General features: G+C 41.9%; 2 protein-coding genes across 2 annotated transcripts in view; both read left to right on the top strand.

Moving 5' to 3' along the window:
- LOC132403756 (chymotrypsin-like elastase family member 2A) overlaps positions 1–1,521 on the top strand; it is a 49,919-nt gene extending 48,398 nt beyond the window's left edge. Inside the window, exon 8 of the mRNA XM_059987455.1 lies at positions 1,459–1,521. Coding sequence (XP_059843438.1) covers positions 1,459–1,485 — 27 coding nt within the window. The 3' untranslated portion in view covers positions 1,486–1,521. The remainder of the gene's footprint in view (positions 1–1,458) is intronic.
- Positions 1,522–7,413: 5,892 nt separating this feature from the next.
- The window catches only part of ptpn23a (protein tyrosine phosphatase, non-receptor type 23, a), a 69,095-nt gene continuing 58,737 nt past the window's right edge, over positions 7,414–17,771 (top strand). The window contains exon 1 of the mRNA XM_059974322.1: positions 7,414–7,499. Coding sequence (XP_059830305.1) covers positions 7,416–7,499 — 84 coding nt within the window. The 5' untranslated portion in view covers positions 7,414–7,415. The remainder of the gene's footprint in view (positions 7,500–17,771) is intronic.

Genomic DNA, 17,771 nt, shown 5'->3' with positions numbered 1-17,771 from the left:
AATCAACATTTTTGAAAAGCACTTTTGCTTCTTCATCATTCTGAAGTTGGATAATTTTGTTCACGCCGTACATATTTATCTATCATTAATGGGGCTAAATTAAAATTGAAAAATAACTCAAATTGGGAATGCCTATTGGAGTCATTGAGTATATTTAAACCAGAGGTTAATAGGCTCTTGATTACTAAGGGCTTCAAATGTTATGAGGAGCAGCCAGGAGAATGGGGTTGAGAATAAAATAAATCATTGATTGGCAGAGGAGACTCAATGGGCCGAATGGCCAAATTCGGTCTCTATGCCCTATGATATTTTTTGAGTGAAACTACTGGATGACGTTTTACATAAAATGTCTGCCTTGTGCTCTGGATAACTAACAAATCTGTAGCTTATAGACAACAAAAGATTATCAATAAGAATAGGAAACTCCATTAGAAAGGAAGAGAAATTAAATCCATTGCTGCCTTGGAATTTGAGGCTGGTATGAGCAGAGACTGACAGGTGGACATCTATCTTACAAGCATTGAAAATGAAATACAAATGAAGCACATTATTGAAAATGTAAAAGGCATTTGTATAATTATCATTATGATATACAACTGTTTCTCCATGCTATATGCAGCTTCATGTAGTTTTCTTGCATACTTGGCATTCATAGACTGAGGGGGGATCTTATTGAGATGTATAAAATTCTAAAGGGATTGGACAGGCTAGATGCAGGAAGATTGTTTCCGATGTTGGGGAAGTCCAGAACAAGGGGTCACAGTTTAAGGATAAAGGGGAAGCCATTTAGGACTGAGATGAGGAAAAACTTCTTCACACAGAGAGTGGTGAATCTGTGGAATTCTCTGCCACAGTAAACAGTTGAGGTCGGTTCATTGGCTATATTTAAGAGGAAGTTAGATATGGCCCTTGTGGCTAAAGGGATCAGGGGGTATGGAGAGAAAGCAGGTACAGGGTTCTGAGTTGGATGATCAGTAATGATCATACTGAATGGTGGTGTGGGATCGAAGGGCCGAATGACCTACTCCTGCACCTATTTTCTATGTTTCTACTTCAAACTGCGATAAGCAGCCACTCTTTCAGATGCCAATAACCTAGATTCTGGTATACCTTTCCTTACTACCTCTTCATGTTTCTTTTCCTAAACTCCTGAAAACTTAACTCCTTCAGTCGGCTATGATCACCCACTCCAAAGTTTCTTTACCTAGGTTACATGGTTTTTTTTTGTACTTTGATGTCGCTTGACATGACTATTATAAGTGCAACGTGAAAATAAGGTTAGTTTTTGTTGAAAAGAAGCTGAACCTTCAAGATCCTCATCCTGATTCCACACCCAAGAACAGTGAAACAGGAGGACTGTTCAGAATTTTGTTTTATCTTTCACTATAGCTTTTGCCATTTTTAGCACTCAACTGCAAACCTGACATCAATTCCTAAAATATTTTTCTTTCCTTTCAGACTATGGAACAAAATGGTGGCAGTTAAGACAATTCCTGTATGCTATCAACTGTGATGTCAAGCAGAAACGTGAAATATACACTTGTATATTTTAATCTGAAATTGTCAATAAAGTGGTATTAGCAGATTCACTCTGAATTGATTTTAGTTTCTCTGTTAATGCTTTGCTTTTGAGATATTAATTAGCTAAAAAAACAGCTCATGTGAATTCTATTATGACTATGCGGCAACGCTGTCTTAAGAAACTGCTTTCCATATGACTCAGTTCAAGGTTAAATTATAGGAAAGGGTCATTTGTTCAATTATGACATTGCCTGCTGACACCAGCTGCATTAAGCTAATGCAGTACAGAGTGTACTTCGAACAAAAGGACTTTTGTAAGGGTCTGTCAAACTGCACAATAATATATCCACTAAACAGAGGTTCTCACTATTAGCTGCTAGCAACACCTTCAATTCCACATTTGACAGTTTAGGTTTCCACTGTCCTTTATTAGCTTAGGTCACCAGAATAGTAAATCTGATTCTGTGAGAAATTTGTGCAATGCTTAGGATCCCAATTAAGGATTCCTCAAAAGAGAAATAATTATTATTATTGCTCTAAATGCCCAGCTTTGATTATTTTCTTTTATTTATTCCTGGTATGTGGGTGTCATAGACTGACATTTATGACACATCATTATTTGCCCTGGGTCTTTTCCTCAAACCACTAATGGTTGTAAAATTTAGAGGACCCTTAAATGCCCTGTGAAATGGTCTAGTGAGCCATTCAGTTCTACTAATACAGCCAAGATGAATACCAATAAGAAAAAAACAAAGTAATGAGCTGGGTACCAGATCCACATCTGACATCGTTGTACCCAAAGCCACCAATCTCATAAAATAAACATCAAGAGGCCAATGTTTAAATGGAGAGAACTGTTTCACAGATTACTTCAAATGTCCACCTCTATGTACTTACAGAATCATACAGTTAACTTTTCAAATGTCTTCAGCACAACCTTTGAGTTCATCTTACTCCACTGACCGAAAACTCATCATTATCATTATGTGCCGTGCAGTATGACATGGACGATCATGGCCCTCTATCTTTTCTATCCGTGACCATCATGATTCTTTACAAGTTTTTCTACAGAAGTGGTTTGCCACTGAATTCTTCCGTGTAGTTGCTTACAAGATGGGTAACCCCAGCCATTATCAATTCTCTTCAGAGGTTGTCTGCCTGGCATCAGATGATGTGCACCAGTCACTCATATGACCATCCACCACCAGCTCCCATGACTTGATGTGACTGGAATTGGAGGCCTAAGCAGGTGCTACTCCTTGCCCAAGGGTGACCTGCAGGCTAGCAGAGGGAAAGAGCGCTTTACACCTCCTTTGGTAGGGATGTATCTGCGCCCCACCATCCCTAGAGTCTTAAAAAACACAAAATGCTGGCAGAACTCAGCAGGCCAGACAGCATCTATGGGAGGAGGTAGTGACGATGTTTCAGGCCGAAACCCTTCATCAGGAGTGAAGTAACATGGGATGGTCGAGAGGGGATAAGAAGTGGGGGGAGGGATAAAGTAGAGAGCTGGGAAGTGATAGGCTGGAGGGAAATGGGCTAGGGGAAGGTGAAGAATTATGGGAAATAAAAGAGAAAGAAAGGTAGGGCTGGGGGGAGAGTTTATAGTGAGGAGGGAAAAAAGAGAGAGAAAGAGAACCTAAAATAATAGATAGGGATGGGGGTAAGGATGGGGGGCAGAGGTATCAATGGGGGTCAGTGAGTTGGATGTTTATGCCGGCAGGAAGGAGGCTACCTAGGCGGGAGATAAGGTATTGCTCCATCGACCTGTGTGTGGCCTCATCTTGACGGTAGAGGAGGCCATGGACAGACATGTCGGAGTGGGAGTGGTCTGTGGAATTGAAGTGTGTGGCCACAGGGAGATCCAGCCACTGCTGGAGGACGGAGTGCCGATGTTCGGCGAAACGGTCTCCCAGTCTGTGACGGGTCTCCCCAATGTATAAATGGCCACATCGGGAGCACCGGATACAGTATATCACCCCAGTGAACTCGCAGGTGAAGTGGTGCCTCACCTGAAAGGACTGTCTGGGGCCTGGGATGGTGGTGAGGGAAGAAGTGTGGGAGCAGGTGTAGCACTTCTTCCGTTTGCAGGGATGAGTGCCCGGAGGGAGGTCCATGGGGAGGGATGGGGGGGATGAATGGACAAGGGAGTCGCGTAGGGAGCGATACCTGCGGAAAGCTGAGAGTGGGGGGGAGGGGAAGATGTGGTTGGTGGTGGGATCACGTAGGAGGTGGCGGAAGTTACGGAGGATTTTGCGTTGGATCTGTAGGCTGGTAGGGTGATAGGTGAGGACCAGGGAGAATCTAACCCTGGTGGTCTGGCGGGGGGGATGGGGTGAAGGCAGAGGTGCGTGAAATACAGGATACGCGATAGAGGGCAGAATTGATAGTGGACGAAGGGAAGCCCCTTTCTTTAAAAAAGGAAGACATCTCCTTTGTCCTAGAATGAAAGGCCTCATCCTGAGAGCGGATGCGGCAGAGGCGGAGGAATTGAGAGAAAGGGATAGCATTTTTGCAAGAGACAGGGTGGGAGGAGGAATTGTCTAGTTAGTTGTGGGAGTTAGTAGGTTTGTAGTAGACATTTGTAGATAGACTGTCTCCAGAGATAGAAACAGAAAGATCTAGGAAGGGGATGGAGGTGTCGGAAATAGACCAGGTGAATTTGAGGGCGGGGTGAAAGTTGGAGGCAAAGTTAATGAAGATGACGAGCTCAGCAAGTGTGCAGGAAGCAGCGCCGATGCAGTCGTCGAAATAACGCAAGAAAAGAGGAGGACAGATACCGGTGTAGGCTTGGAACATAGATTGCTCCACATGGCCGACAAAAAGGCAGGCATAGCTAGGACCCATGCGGGTGCCCATGGCTACACCTTTAGTTTGGAGGAAGTGGGAGTAGCCAAAGGAGAAATTGTTAAGGGTGAGGACTAATTCCGCGAGGCGGAAAAGAGTGGTGGTAGAAGGTGACTGGCTGGGTCTGGAATCCAGAACCCATCCCTATCTATTATTTTAGTCTGGTTCTCTTTCTCTCTCTTTTTTTCCCCCCTCACTATAATCTCTCCCCCCCCCAGCCCTACCTTTCTTTCTCTTTTATTTCCCATAATTCTCCACCTTCCCCCTAGCCCATTTCCCTCCAGCCTATCACTTCCCAGCTCTCCACTTTATCCCTCCCCCCACTTCTTATCCCCCCTCGACCATCCCATGTTACTTCACTCCTGATGAAGGGTTTCGGCCCGAAACGTCATTATTACCTCCTCCCATAGATGCTGTCTGGCCTGCTGAGTTCTGCCAGCATTCTGTGTTTTTTAATTATTTCCAGCAACTGCAGATTTACTCGTGATCCCTAGAGTCTTAATGTTTTATTGATTACCTGGATTTACTAGGATGGGTTTTGAGCTCAGAGTACTGGATCGATATCCTAGACAAATGATATTAGCCTACTAACTCAGTAATATAAAAACCATATTAATATAATTATCCAACTTATCAATATTATTATCCAGCTTGACAGGAAGCTCAGAGACCTCAATCTTGTGAAGCGGATTCTGGACTTCCTGTCAGATCGCCAGCAGGTGGTAAGAGTGAGCTCACTCACCTCCACCCCTCTAACTCTCAACACAGGAGCCCCTCAGGGCTGTGTACTAAGTCCCCTCCTTTATTCCCTGTATACCCATGACCCTATCTCGACCCATAGCTCCAGTCTGCTAATTAAATTTGCCGACGACACTACATTGATTGGCCTAATTTCAAACAATAACAAGGTGGCCTAAGGGGAAGAAGTCATCTTTCTGACACAGTGGCGTAAAGAAAACAACCTCTCCCTCAATGTCGCAAATACAAAGGAGCTGGTTGTGCATTACAGGAGGAATGGAGACGGGTTAACCCCTATTGACATCAATAGGCCTGGGGTTGAGAGGGTGAACAGCTTCAAGTTCCTCACCATGCACATCACCGAGGACCTCACGCGGTCTGTACACATCAGCTGTGTGGTGAAAAAGGCACAACAGCACCTCTTTCACCTCAGACAGTTGAGGAAGTTTGGTATGCAGACATCCCACCCTGCAAAAACTCATTTCAGGGAGGTAGCACCACCACCCCCATCCCCCATGACCCCATATTCACCCCCCCGGGAGTATTTTGCCGGAAGTCTCAACCTCACAGCAGTCTGTGTCAATGAATTTGTTAACTTTGTAAGACATCAGATTCACAAGTGTTTTGTGGGACAGCTGACTTCTGAATTCTGTCTTAATGCGATGCACCATGCTGAATGCCCTTTCTACATCACAATTAGAATTTGGCAGCACCAAAAGCAGCTTCATCAACTGGCAGAAAATGTGACATTAAAATATGTGCTTTTATTATATTATATTATCATGGAGTCTTTTTTAATTTTTATTCTATTACAACTCTACAGGGAGTTTGCGTTCATCACATAGGACATCAGTAGAATAGCTCCTTAGCAACTAGCTGATGCACCATCAATACTTCTGAGACGCGAGTTAAGGTCGGCTTTTATTGGCTGGAAGAAAGCACTATCAGCAGCAAGTGATCACCACACAACATCCTGGAGACTGAGGAAGAGGCTGTGCCTCCAATCGCCTTTATACAGGGGTCTGTGGGAGGAGCCATGGTCTGTGGGGGGGGGGGGGGCCACAGGAGCTGTCAACAGGGGGCGTGTCCAGACAGGTATATGTAGTTCACCACACTAGCCAGCCGGTTTAAATAACGTTAGCTATGCTAATGAATGAATGACACTTGTTAAACTCACCTCAACATGTCTTCTACATTTAACCCATCATGGGCAACAGAAAAGTCACTGTTGCAAACAGTGCAGTGAGCAACACTGTCATTATTTTTGACCCCTATAGGCAGGGGTACACGTTAGTGTAGTCTGGGGTAAAGTACGTTTTATATATTTTTTTGAACACTCTGCCATGGTGCTGCAGGACACTAAACTGAACTGATGGACAATGAAAGAGAAACAGAGAGGTCGACTGTAAAGCCCGCCCACAGAGAAAACTGATAGGTCTACTTAGCACAAAGAGAGACCAATCAGGATTCTCCCTTTCTTTTCTTTCTCTCGATCTCTCTCCTGATTTCTGGGATATTGTACGTAATTTGTGGGTGTCAGGGAGCCGCTATCAAAATGCGGGAGACTCCTGGAACTTCGGGGAGAGGTGGGATGTCTGGGTATGGGCCCCAAAATCCTAAGAACTTTCTGCAGGAGCACAAGTGAGAGCATCCTGACTGGCTGCATCACTGCCTGGTATGGAAACTGTACCTCCCTTAATCACAGAACTCTGCAGAGTGGTGCCCACAGCCCAGCACATCTGTAGTTGTGAACTTCCTATGATTCAAGACATTTACAAAGACAGGTGTGAAGAAAGGGCCCGAAGGATCATTGGGGACCTGAGATGCTACAATCTGGGAAATGATACCACAGCATAAAAGCCAGGACCAACAGGCTCCAAGCCATCAGACTGATTAACACACGCTGATTTTAGTGTATTTCTATGTTTTATTTATTATAAATTACTGTGATTGCACATTACACATTCAGACGGAGGACGTCATGTAAAGATTTTTACCCCTCATGTATGTGAAGGATGTAAGAAATAAAGTCAATTTAATTCAACTTCTTTTCTAACAACTGCCAAATCAATTCTAATATTTAAGTTAATAATTCTCAAAATGGTCACTGTAGTGGAAATTATCTTTTTTATTTATTGCAAAAAAAAGTCATAGAAAGAAGGCAATGCAAAATAATGGCAAAAAAAATCACAATTAATTGGGGAAGCCAGGGAATCAGTTAAATAAACTACAAGTTCCAGCATGTTCCTTACTAATTTCCGTTGCTGTGCACCTGACTTCCGGTTAATCGCAGTTTACATCCTTTCAACATGGAGGCCGTTCCTCGGATGCCGATGATCTGGCTGGATTTGAAGGAAGCTGGGGAGTTCTCCTTTGCGACGGCTGTCAGACAGGTAAATAACACGAAAGGAGAATTGCAGACAGCGTATTCAGTGGCAGTCTTCTGAGTAGAAGTATTTGAAGCACTAATAATGCGAGAGATCCGGATCAAGCTGGGCTGGGTGGGAGGAGGCTGATGACATTCGGGCCTCGGGATCTTCCTGCTGAATCCCAGTGACTCCTGAATCAGATTCTTATCTCCCGAACTTAGTTTACTCCCCTTCACGGCAAACTCCTGATTTTCTTAAGTTGTATTATTTTCTCGTTTATCAATCATTTAAGTAATCTTAAAATAATTCACGTAAACACAGATTGTGCAGATGCTGGAAATCTTGAGCAAGGCGCACGGTGGTAGAGCAGCTCAGCAAGTCAGGTAAAATTTAAAGAAGAAAATAAATAGTCAACGTTCCTGGCCGCCACCCTTTATTAGGTCTGGATAGGAAGACAGGGTCAGAAGCCAGAATAAGAAAGTAGGGCTGGGAAGGTGTGCAGACTGGTAGGTTATAGGCGAGACTGGGTGAGGAGGAAGGTGGGTGGAGAGCGGGGATGAAGTCAGAAGCTGGGAGGGAGTAGTTGGGTTAAAGGGCTGAAGAAGAAGAAGAGTTTTGATAGGAAAGGGCAGTAAACATGGAAGAAAGGGAAGGCGGAAGGAGAACGAGAGAGGTGATGGGCAGGTGATGAGAAGAGAATGGATAAAGGGTAACTAGAATGAGGAATAGAGAGAGGTGGGGGGGGAGACGCCACTGGAAGGTGGAGAAACTTCCCTTCATCCTTCCCTTTCATCATCCACTGTCCTCCCCTCTCAGGTTCCTTCAGCCTTTTATCTCTTCCACTTAGTCCCTCCCAGCTTCTGATATCATTCTCCCTCACCCACCTACCTCCTTATTCTATATTATTTCCCTGCTAACAACATCAATTTTTTTTTTGAATTGTGATCAAATTGCCTGGATTTGGTTGAAGTGTACATTTTATTTTGAGAAACCAGTCTATGATAATGGTTAGAATTTTAGAAAATGATGGATTTGTAAGAATCAAAAAATATAAATCTTGATGCTTATTACTTGATCAGAATTGAAGTCTGATATATCGCATTAAAATAAACCTTATTTCCACCCTTTTGGATATAATGGAACTGCTACCTAAAGAAAGTTACAACATGTAACAAGCAAAATTGTACTAAAAACTGATAAATGATGATTTGGAGTACAGTGGATTCTGGTTATTTGGGTGACAAGTTTCGTGGAAATAGTTGAAAAGGCATAAAAAAGACAAGCTACCATTTAACTGAGTAACAAATTATGTATTTAAATAAAAACAGAGCAAATTAGAAAACTACCAATACTACTACAATACTATAAAAACTGTGTATTAGTTCATAATAGTTATAGATGGAGGAATTCATCCATTGTGTGCTGCTGTGATTGTAAATGAATAAAATGACTGTAGCCACATAGTGCAGATAATGGACTGTCTTCATACAATGCTTTCGATGATTGCATCCTCTAAATCTTTATTTCCGAAGTTCATCATAAAATTTATTATCAGAGAACATGCATGTCACCACATACAGCCGAGATTCTTTGTTCTGAGGGCATACTTGGGAAAACCATAGAACAATAACTTATCAAGATCAATGAACAACCAACTACAAATGCAAATATAAATAGCTATAAATAACAAATATGAAATAGCAAGATAGAATCCTTAATGTGAGAGCATTGATGTGGGATTACCAGAAATGGAATGAGTGTTGTTGAAGAGTCTGACGGTTGAGGGGTGGTAACTGTTCTTGAAGCTGCTGGTGCGAGTCCTGCGGCACTTGTACCTTCTACCTGATGGCAGCAGCAGGAATACAGCATGGCCTGGGTAGTGAGGATCTTTGATGATGGATTCTGCTTTTCTACATCAACACTTTACGTAGGTGTGCTCAGTGGTTGGGAGGCCTAAACCTGTGATGCTGTGGGCTGAATTCACTACATCTTGCAGGATATGGTGTTCCCATACTGGGCTGTAATGCAGCCAGTCAGCACACTTCCCACCACATGTCTACAGCAGTTTGCCAATGCTTTTGATGATATGTCGAATTTCTACAGACTCCTGAGGAAGTGGTGGTACTGTCATGCTTGCTTTGCAATTATCTTGAGAATGTTACAATGGAAAAATGATTGATACCTTCAAACTCTTCATGGTTCTTAATACGTTGAATTAATGAAATTGTTTCATTTTCACCTCTGGTCGTATCTAACATCCCTAAGCCTGAATACTTGAAACCACAGTGATCAAAACAGTTCTGAGTTAATCTTACTGCTTATTTCTCACCATCAGTGACAAAAAGCACACACAACTGACACTATTTAAAAACTCTTTGCTCTAACCAGGGTGTAGTGTCTAATGGCCACACAAGTGCATGCAACTGATTCCAGTTAGAAACTGGCAATAGTCCCTTGTCCTAATTTAAACAGCATATTGTCCTCTAACTAAATGGATGGAGACCCAGCTGTTTTCTCGATTACTTTTGTCCTTTAAGAGTTTCCAAGATGAGTGACTGCCCTAATTAATTGATGGCACAATTAGTCAGATTCCACATGGATGATGATACAGATTAACATGGATAAGAAATTGTTTTCCTGTATTTATGAAAGTTTTAATGTAAATTTTATTATATGCAAAATTTAAATGTCATATCTTTTCTAGTTTGCTAAATATTGAACTCTAGCCTACATGGAGTGTTTCATTGTCAGTTTAAAGCTTGTACATTAGACTTTGTCTTGGGGCTTTCTTTAACTCTTTCCTGCAAGCTAGTTGCCCCAATTTTATGCTACTGTAATGTTTGTCTGAGACATGACCTCTGCATCTGTTGAATCATCCTTAGTAATTTCTGTCATTAACCATAATAAAACTGCATTTAACACGTGGTATGTCAATGAGGGGTGAAGTATCAGTCAAAGCAGGCTGCTTTGTTCTGTATGCTGACAGCTATCTTCCTTGTCTGTATGCAGGTAACTGGAGAGAATTTCAGAGCACTCCAAACCGATGGTTTATGAAAATAATTTGGTGTGGTTAGGTGATGAGTTACCAGTGGTCAGTTCTTGCAGTGCGAATATTTATGTGACTGGTCCAATTGAAATTGTCATTGTGGTTGCTTAAAATGTTGATGGTGGGACTCTGAGATGGTATTTTATTTGGCTGCAAGCTTAGGTGGTGTGCTGTCTTCTTGGAGTAAGCTATTACAGGAAATAGTGGAGTGTGTGAAACTTCCTTGTCAATGCCAGCCTTTGCTTCAGTGCTGTATATTTTTTGCTATATGAAGATGGAAACTGTTTTCTGAGAAATCCTGGGGAAACTTCTTTACTCAGAGGGTGGTGAGAGTGTGAAACAAGTCAGCTGAAGTGGTGGATGTGGTTTAAATTTTAACATTTCAGAGCAATTTGGATACGTACATGGATGGGAGGGGTGTGGAGGGCTGTGGTTCAGGTGCAGGTTAATGGGACTAGGCATAATCAGAATCAGGTTTAATGTCTTTGGGATTTGTCGTCATTTTTTTGTGGCAGCAGAACTTTGCAATTACATAATTTAAAAAAAATATAAATTGCAATAAGATATATAAAATCAAATTGTGCAAAAAGAGAGCAAAAAAAGTGAGGTCAAGTCAAGTTGGTTTTAATTGTCATTTCGACCATAACCTGCTGGTACAGAACACAGTAAAAATGAAACAGCGTTCCTCCAGGACCATGGTGCTACATGAAAGCACCATCTTAGTGTTAATGGATTCATTGAACATTCAGAAATCTGATGGCGGGGGGAAAGAAGCTGTTCCTGAAACATTGTGTGTCTTCAGGATCCTACCTCAGGAAATTAAGTTTGGCATGAACTAGATAGGCCAAAAGGCCTATTCCTGTATTGTGTTGTACTGCTGTATGACTATGAATGGAATTGAAGGGGACTTTATTGAAAAAGCAACTGTAGATCATTGAGACTGAGATCTGACTTTGAGCAAATTTGAATCAGTAGAACCTTTTTAATGTTGGTTTCAGTTTTACCAAGGCTCCCTGAAAATACACTGGTCAAGGGCAGCCCCTCTCTCTTTACATCTGTGTTCCAGCTCATTGGTACATACTGGGAATAAGATCGCTCTGTGGTTGAGTGCTTCTGCCAGAACTCAAACTGAGTGTTGGCAAGTAAGTGCTTTATTTTCAGTGGTCATAATTTGGAGTTCTCTAGGTAACATCTTCCATTACTTTTTGTGATGGCTGAGAATAGACTGGTTGTTAATTATCAGAATGAATTTTAGTTTTATTATTGACAATTTTTTGTATTCTCGGGAAAATTGGAATAGTTTGGCTAGAGAACTTGTTAGCTCCAGAGTGAATGTCATCAGGATTATAGGCAGGATATTTGTTGGTACAATGGCCTCCCCTGTGTCCAGTCTCAGTCAATTAGTCACCTGAAAATTGGCTTTTGCAGTACTTCATTCCCAGGAATTTGTCAAAATGGGCATCCTGTTGATGCCACTGGAATTGGAATAAATCCTTAAAACTTGTCTCTGAATTTCTCATTTTAGATACTGGCATTACTGTGAATGGTCATAATTTGCAGTTGTCTACTTCACAGGCTGTTTAATTGTTCACCATTTAGGATAAAATGTATCAGGAGCATGGAATTTGGATCTAATTTATTTGTTGTGCACTTGCCAGGCTTTTTTCTATGCTGTTTTCACCACTTGGAATATGTAGAACTGTTTGCACTGTTGGAAATCTTAATTTTAGAAATATATGGCATGATTTGAATCATTCCCTCATGTGCACTCCCTTCACTCAATTGCTAAGTCAGCAATTGGTTTGCTGACTTACTAATGGAGTGAAAGATGAGCCATGTAGACAGTGGTGAAATATACTTGAAAGTACCCATTGTGCTACACCTCTATGTATTAATAAACATCGAGGAATACCTATTAATCAGCCATGGGAGAATGGTGAGTGATAATTGGGAGGCAATTTTTTTTGCCTGTGTTTGACCTTGTACCACAAAACTTCCATGGAGCTCTGGATGACCTCAAGATCAAATCCCTCCTTGCAGTGGACTATACTGCCACCTTTTTAAATGCTGGGAGCTCTTCCATTCATGGAAAAAATTAGAAATGAGGTGTCTAGATTTAGAATGGAGAAATTGCCCTTTTAAGACAGAGAGAAAAGTTTATCCTCTAAGGACTGTGACTCTTAGAAATTCTCTACCCCAGGAATGATGAAGCAACTTACAAGATGCTGGAGGAACTCAGTGAGTTAGGAAGCATTTGAGGAGGGAAATGGACAGTCAATATTTCAGATTGAAATTTTTGCCCGAAAGATTGAATATTCAATCCCCCCCCCCCCCCCCCCCCCCGCAACCACACGGATGCTGCCTGGCCCACTGAACTGCTCTAGCATCTTGTTTATTACTCTAGGATTCTGTTATCTGCATCTATCTTTCCAAATTTTATTCTAAGAGTGAAGGTAAGGACTACAGGAAACTGAAATACAAAGCCCTAAGTGACCTTTACCCCTACTGGCACCCAATTATCTTTCTGGCTAATGTACAGTATCTGGAAAATAAAACGGATAATCTCAGAGAAATGGATTGGAATAACAGAGGGACATCAGAATTGTTGTACGTTCTACTTTACAGAGATGAAACTTGCCTCAGCACTGCAGCCCGAGTGTGTTCTCATCCACCACATGGACTGAAAAGTGACATTGGGTATAGGCAGAGGCCTGACATTGACTTCATCATTAACTCAGTGTGGTGTATAGATGTGGCAGTTCTGACTCAGTCCTGTTCCCCCAACCTGGAGCATCTGGTAGTCAAGTGTTCTATCTGCTAAGGCAGCTCTCTACTGTCATCCTGGGAGTGGTGTATGTGCCACCCTTAGCCAGTGTTAAGCTGGCACTGGAGGAGCTGTGTAACATGATCAATGGTCACGAGCATGTGCACACTGATGCCTTCCAAATCACTGGGGGAGGATTTCAGGAAGGCCAATTTGAAGAAGGGGCGACATGGTAGTGTAGAGGTTAATGTAACGCTATTAGAGTGCATTGACCTGGGTTCAATTCCACTGCTGTTTGTAAGGAGTTTGTACCTTTTCCCTGCGTCCCTTTCTCTGGTTTCCTCCTCCATTCAATAGATCTACTGGTTAATAATTTGTCACATGGGTGTGATTAGGTGGCACAGGCATGTTGGGCCAGAAGGGCCTGTTACTTACTGTGCTGTATGCCAAAATAAAATGGCCTCTGACAAACTGCCTCCCAGCGTGTCACCAGAGGAATACCAGCAAGAATGCTGTGCCTGAACTTGGGCAAGTCCAGTCCACTGGCTGTATGCCCAGCATATGGGCATAGGTTGAAGATCACAGTACTATGTGGTACCAGTGGCATGATACAGTGCCAATAAGAAGTATTCACCCCTCCCCCCCCCCCCCGGAAGTTTTTGTGTTTTATTGTTTTGCAACATTGAATCACAGTGGATTTAATTTGGCTTTTTTGACATTGATTAACAGAAAAAAACTTTTTCGTGTCAAAGTGAAAACAGATCTCTACTAAGTGATCTAAATTAATTACAGATATAAAACACAAAATGATTGCAGAAGCACTCACCTCTTTTAATATGACACAGCATATCATTACTCCTGCACCCAGTTGGTTTTAGCAGTCACATAATTGGTTGAATGGAGATCTCTTTTTGGAGACCTATGTGCAGTCAAGGTAGTAAATTGATTGTAGTAAAAATACACCTGTATTTGGAAGGTCCTACTGCTGGTGGGTCAGTATCCTGGCAAAACTACACCATGAAGACAAAAGAACACTCTAAGCAACTCTGCAAAAAAGCTTATTGAAAAGCACAAGTCAGAAGATGGATACAAGAACATTTCCAAGTCACTGAATATCCCTTGCAGTACAGATAAGTCAATCATCAATAAAGGGAAAGAATATGGCATAGCTGTAAATCTGCATAGAGCAGGCCGTCCTCAAACTGCAAGAAGGGGACTAAATTGGCTAGCATTTGCCAGAAGGCATATTGAGAATCTGAAGTCAGTTGGAAGAAGGTTCTATGGTCTGATGAAACCAAAATTGAGCTTTTTTGCCATCAGATTAAATGCTATGTTTGGCAAAAGCCAAACACTGCGCATCATCAAAAACACACCGTCCCTACTGTAAAGCCTGGTAGTGGCTGCATCATGTTGTGGGGATGCTTCACTGTAGCAGGCCCTAGAAGGCTCGCGAAAGTAGAAGGCAAAATGAATGCAACAAAATACAGGGAAATTCTGGAAGAAAACCTGACACAGTCTGAAAGAGAACTGTGACTTGGGAAAAGATTTGTTTTTCACTAAGCCAGTGACACAAGCATAAAGGCAAAGTGACACAGGAATGACTTAAAAACAACAAAGTTAATGTCCTAGAGTGCCCAAATCAGAGTCCAAACCTCAATACGATTGAGAATTTCTGGCTGGACTTGAAAAGGGCTGTTCACTCATGATCCCCACGCAATCTGACAGAGCTCGAGCAGTTTTGTAAAGAAGAATGGGGAAAATTTGGGATGTCTAGATGTGCAAAACTGATTGGAGACCTATCCACATAGACTCAAGGCTGTAATTGCTGCCAAAAGTGCATCTACTAAATACTGGCTTGAAGGGGGTGAGTAATTATGCAATCAATTATTTTGTGTTTTATAATTGTAATACATTTAGACCATTTGTAGAAATTTGTTTTCACTTTGATATGAGTTTTTTTCTGTTGACCAGTGTCAAGAAAGCTAAATTAAATCTACTCTGATTCAATGTTGTAGAACAATAAAACATGAAAACTCCCATGTGGGTGAATACTTTTTTTATAGGCACTGTATAGTCAAGGGAAGGGGAGGAGTGTTTACAGGATTGCTTCGAATCAGTGAGTGAACTGGACCATATTTCAGGGATTCATCTTTGGATGTGAATGAATCTGCCATAGCTATCACCAGCATCATCAAGACCTGTATGAATAAGTGTATTCCTTGAAGAATATGCTCAGTTTTTCCAAATAAGAGACCCTGGATAAACCAGGAGATTTAGTCTACTGAGGGCTAGATTCGTGGTCCAGAATCTGACAAGAAGTTCAGGTGCAACCTGCAGAAGACCATTATGAGACTGAAAAGACAACTGAAATTTGAGACACAGATACACAACAGCTGTGGCAGGGTTTTTGTGCCATTACTTCCAATAAAGCAAATACTAACAACATAAGTTGCAGTGGTTCACTCATGAATGTACTCAATGCTTTTTATGCATCTTTTGAAAGGGCGAATAACACTACATCTTTGTGACTTGCCATAGCATCTTATGACCCTGTGATCTGTCTTGGAGGCTGATGTTGAGAGGGTGTAGCTTTGCAAGGTATCAGGTCTTGACAGTGTACCTGGCTGTGTACTGACTGGCTGCAGTGTTCAAAAACATCTGTAACCTCTGAGGTTCCTATCTTCCTCTGCTCTCCAAAAAGGACAGAGTGAGCTGCTTCAATAACTGGTCTGGTAGCACTCACATCTACCATAAGGAAGTGTTTTGAGAGGTTGGTTTTGGCTAGGATTAACTACTGCTTGAGAGAGGATCTGGACCTACTGTAGTGAGTCGACAACAGACACTATCATTCTGGCTCTCTACTCTGCAGCACCTAGACATCAGCAACATTGACTCAGTGCAGCATTCAATACTATTAGCACCTCAGTATTACTTGCCAAGCTTCAAGCTTCCCTCTGGACCTGGATCCCTGACATCTTCATCCAAAACCATAGTATAAATTGATGATAACATGCCCCTTGATCAATACAGGGGCACCTCTGCTGTATGCTTGTGACTGTGTGGCTAAGCAAAGCTCAAATGCCATTTATAATTTTGTAAATGTTGGTAAAATCTCAAATGGCAATGAGGAGGCATGCAGGAGTGAGATCAGCTGGTTGAGTGATGTTGCGTTAATATTCTCACAGTGTCAGCAAGACCAAGGAATTGATTGTGGACTTCTGGAAGAGGAAGTCAGAAGAGGAGATGTTGAGTTACTGTAAAGGTGAGCAGCTTCAGGTTCCTGGGCATCAACAACTCAGAGGTTCAGTCCTGGACTGAACACATGGAGAGAGTGACAGCAGGTTACTTCATTAGGAATTTGAGGAAACTTGATATGTTACCAAAGATGTTTACAAAGTTCTATGGATGTACTGTGGAGGGCATTCTGACTGGTTGTGTCACAAACTGGTATGGAGGCTGCAACGCACAGGATTGCAAGTGACTGCGGAGAGTTGTAGATTCATTCAACTCCATCACAGGCACAACCCTTCCCATCATTGAGGACATCTTCAGAAGGTGGCATCCATCATTAAGGGCCTTCACCATACTGCACATGCTCTCTTCTCATTGCTACCATCGGGGGTGAGATGCAGGAGCCTAAAGACCCAAACTCAACACTTTAGGAACAGCTTCATCCCCTTAACCATCAGATTTCAGAACTGTCCATGAACACTACTTCTTTTGCTCTATATATATTTGTTTTTTTTAAATTGAAACTTGTCATATTTTTCCTGTCTTTCAGTGAACTGCTACCACAATGGTATGGCATATGTCAGTGATAATTATTCTGATTTGGAATAGTTGTGGGAAACAAGCAAGAAATTGAAAGCATACTTGTGTACTGACTCCATACCTTGATGATGTGTTTAAAATCCAAAAACATATCTGTCTTTAAAGTAAGTAGTGATTCTGCCTCAAGGTTCGCTGCCCCTTGAGTGAATCCTTATATCTTCGTATTTCAATTGCTTGATGGCCGATGACTTAATTTGCGATCATGAGTCTTTGGGGAGATGATCTTAATATTTATTCTCTCAAGTTCTGTAAAATTTTCTATTTTTCATTGCAGTCATGACATTTTTCTAAGTGTTAGAGGAATCTTGACTGGGTGGATAGAAAGAGGTTGTTTATTGTTGTGAGAGATTCTAGAGTTAGGGTCATGTATAGAAACTAGGAGGTTCCCAATTAAGACTGAGTCTACTGGATCTTTGAAACAATTTTTCTAGAATAGTGGCAGAAGCAGTATTTGTATGTTCTTAAAGCAGAGTTGGATAGATTCTTTAGATGGCAGGAATCTGAGCGATTACCAAAGGCAGGTTGGAATGCAAAATGAATTTGCAATTACATCAGCCAAAGGTTTGCTGGTCATTGAGCTTGTTGCTATAAGGAGATCTCTGGGGGAGAAAAGGAGAGAGAGATTGACTCTAGGATCTGAGCACCCAGTCAACTC

Source organism: Hypanus sabinus, chromosome 1 (genome assembly GCF_030144855.1).
Source record: "Hypanus sabinus isolate sHypSab1 chromosome 1, sHypSab1.hap1, whole genome shotgun sequence".
Lineage (NCBI taxonomy): Eukaryota > Metazoa > Chordata > Chondrichthyes > Myliobatiformes > Dasyatidae > Hypanus > Hypanus sabinus.
The sequence above is the reverse complement of the archived record's forward strand: the minus strand, read 5'-3'. Positions and strand labels throughout refer to the sequence as shown.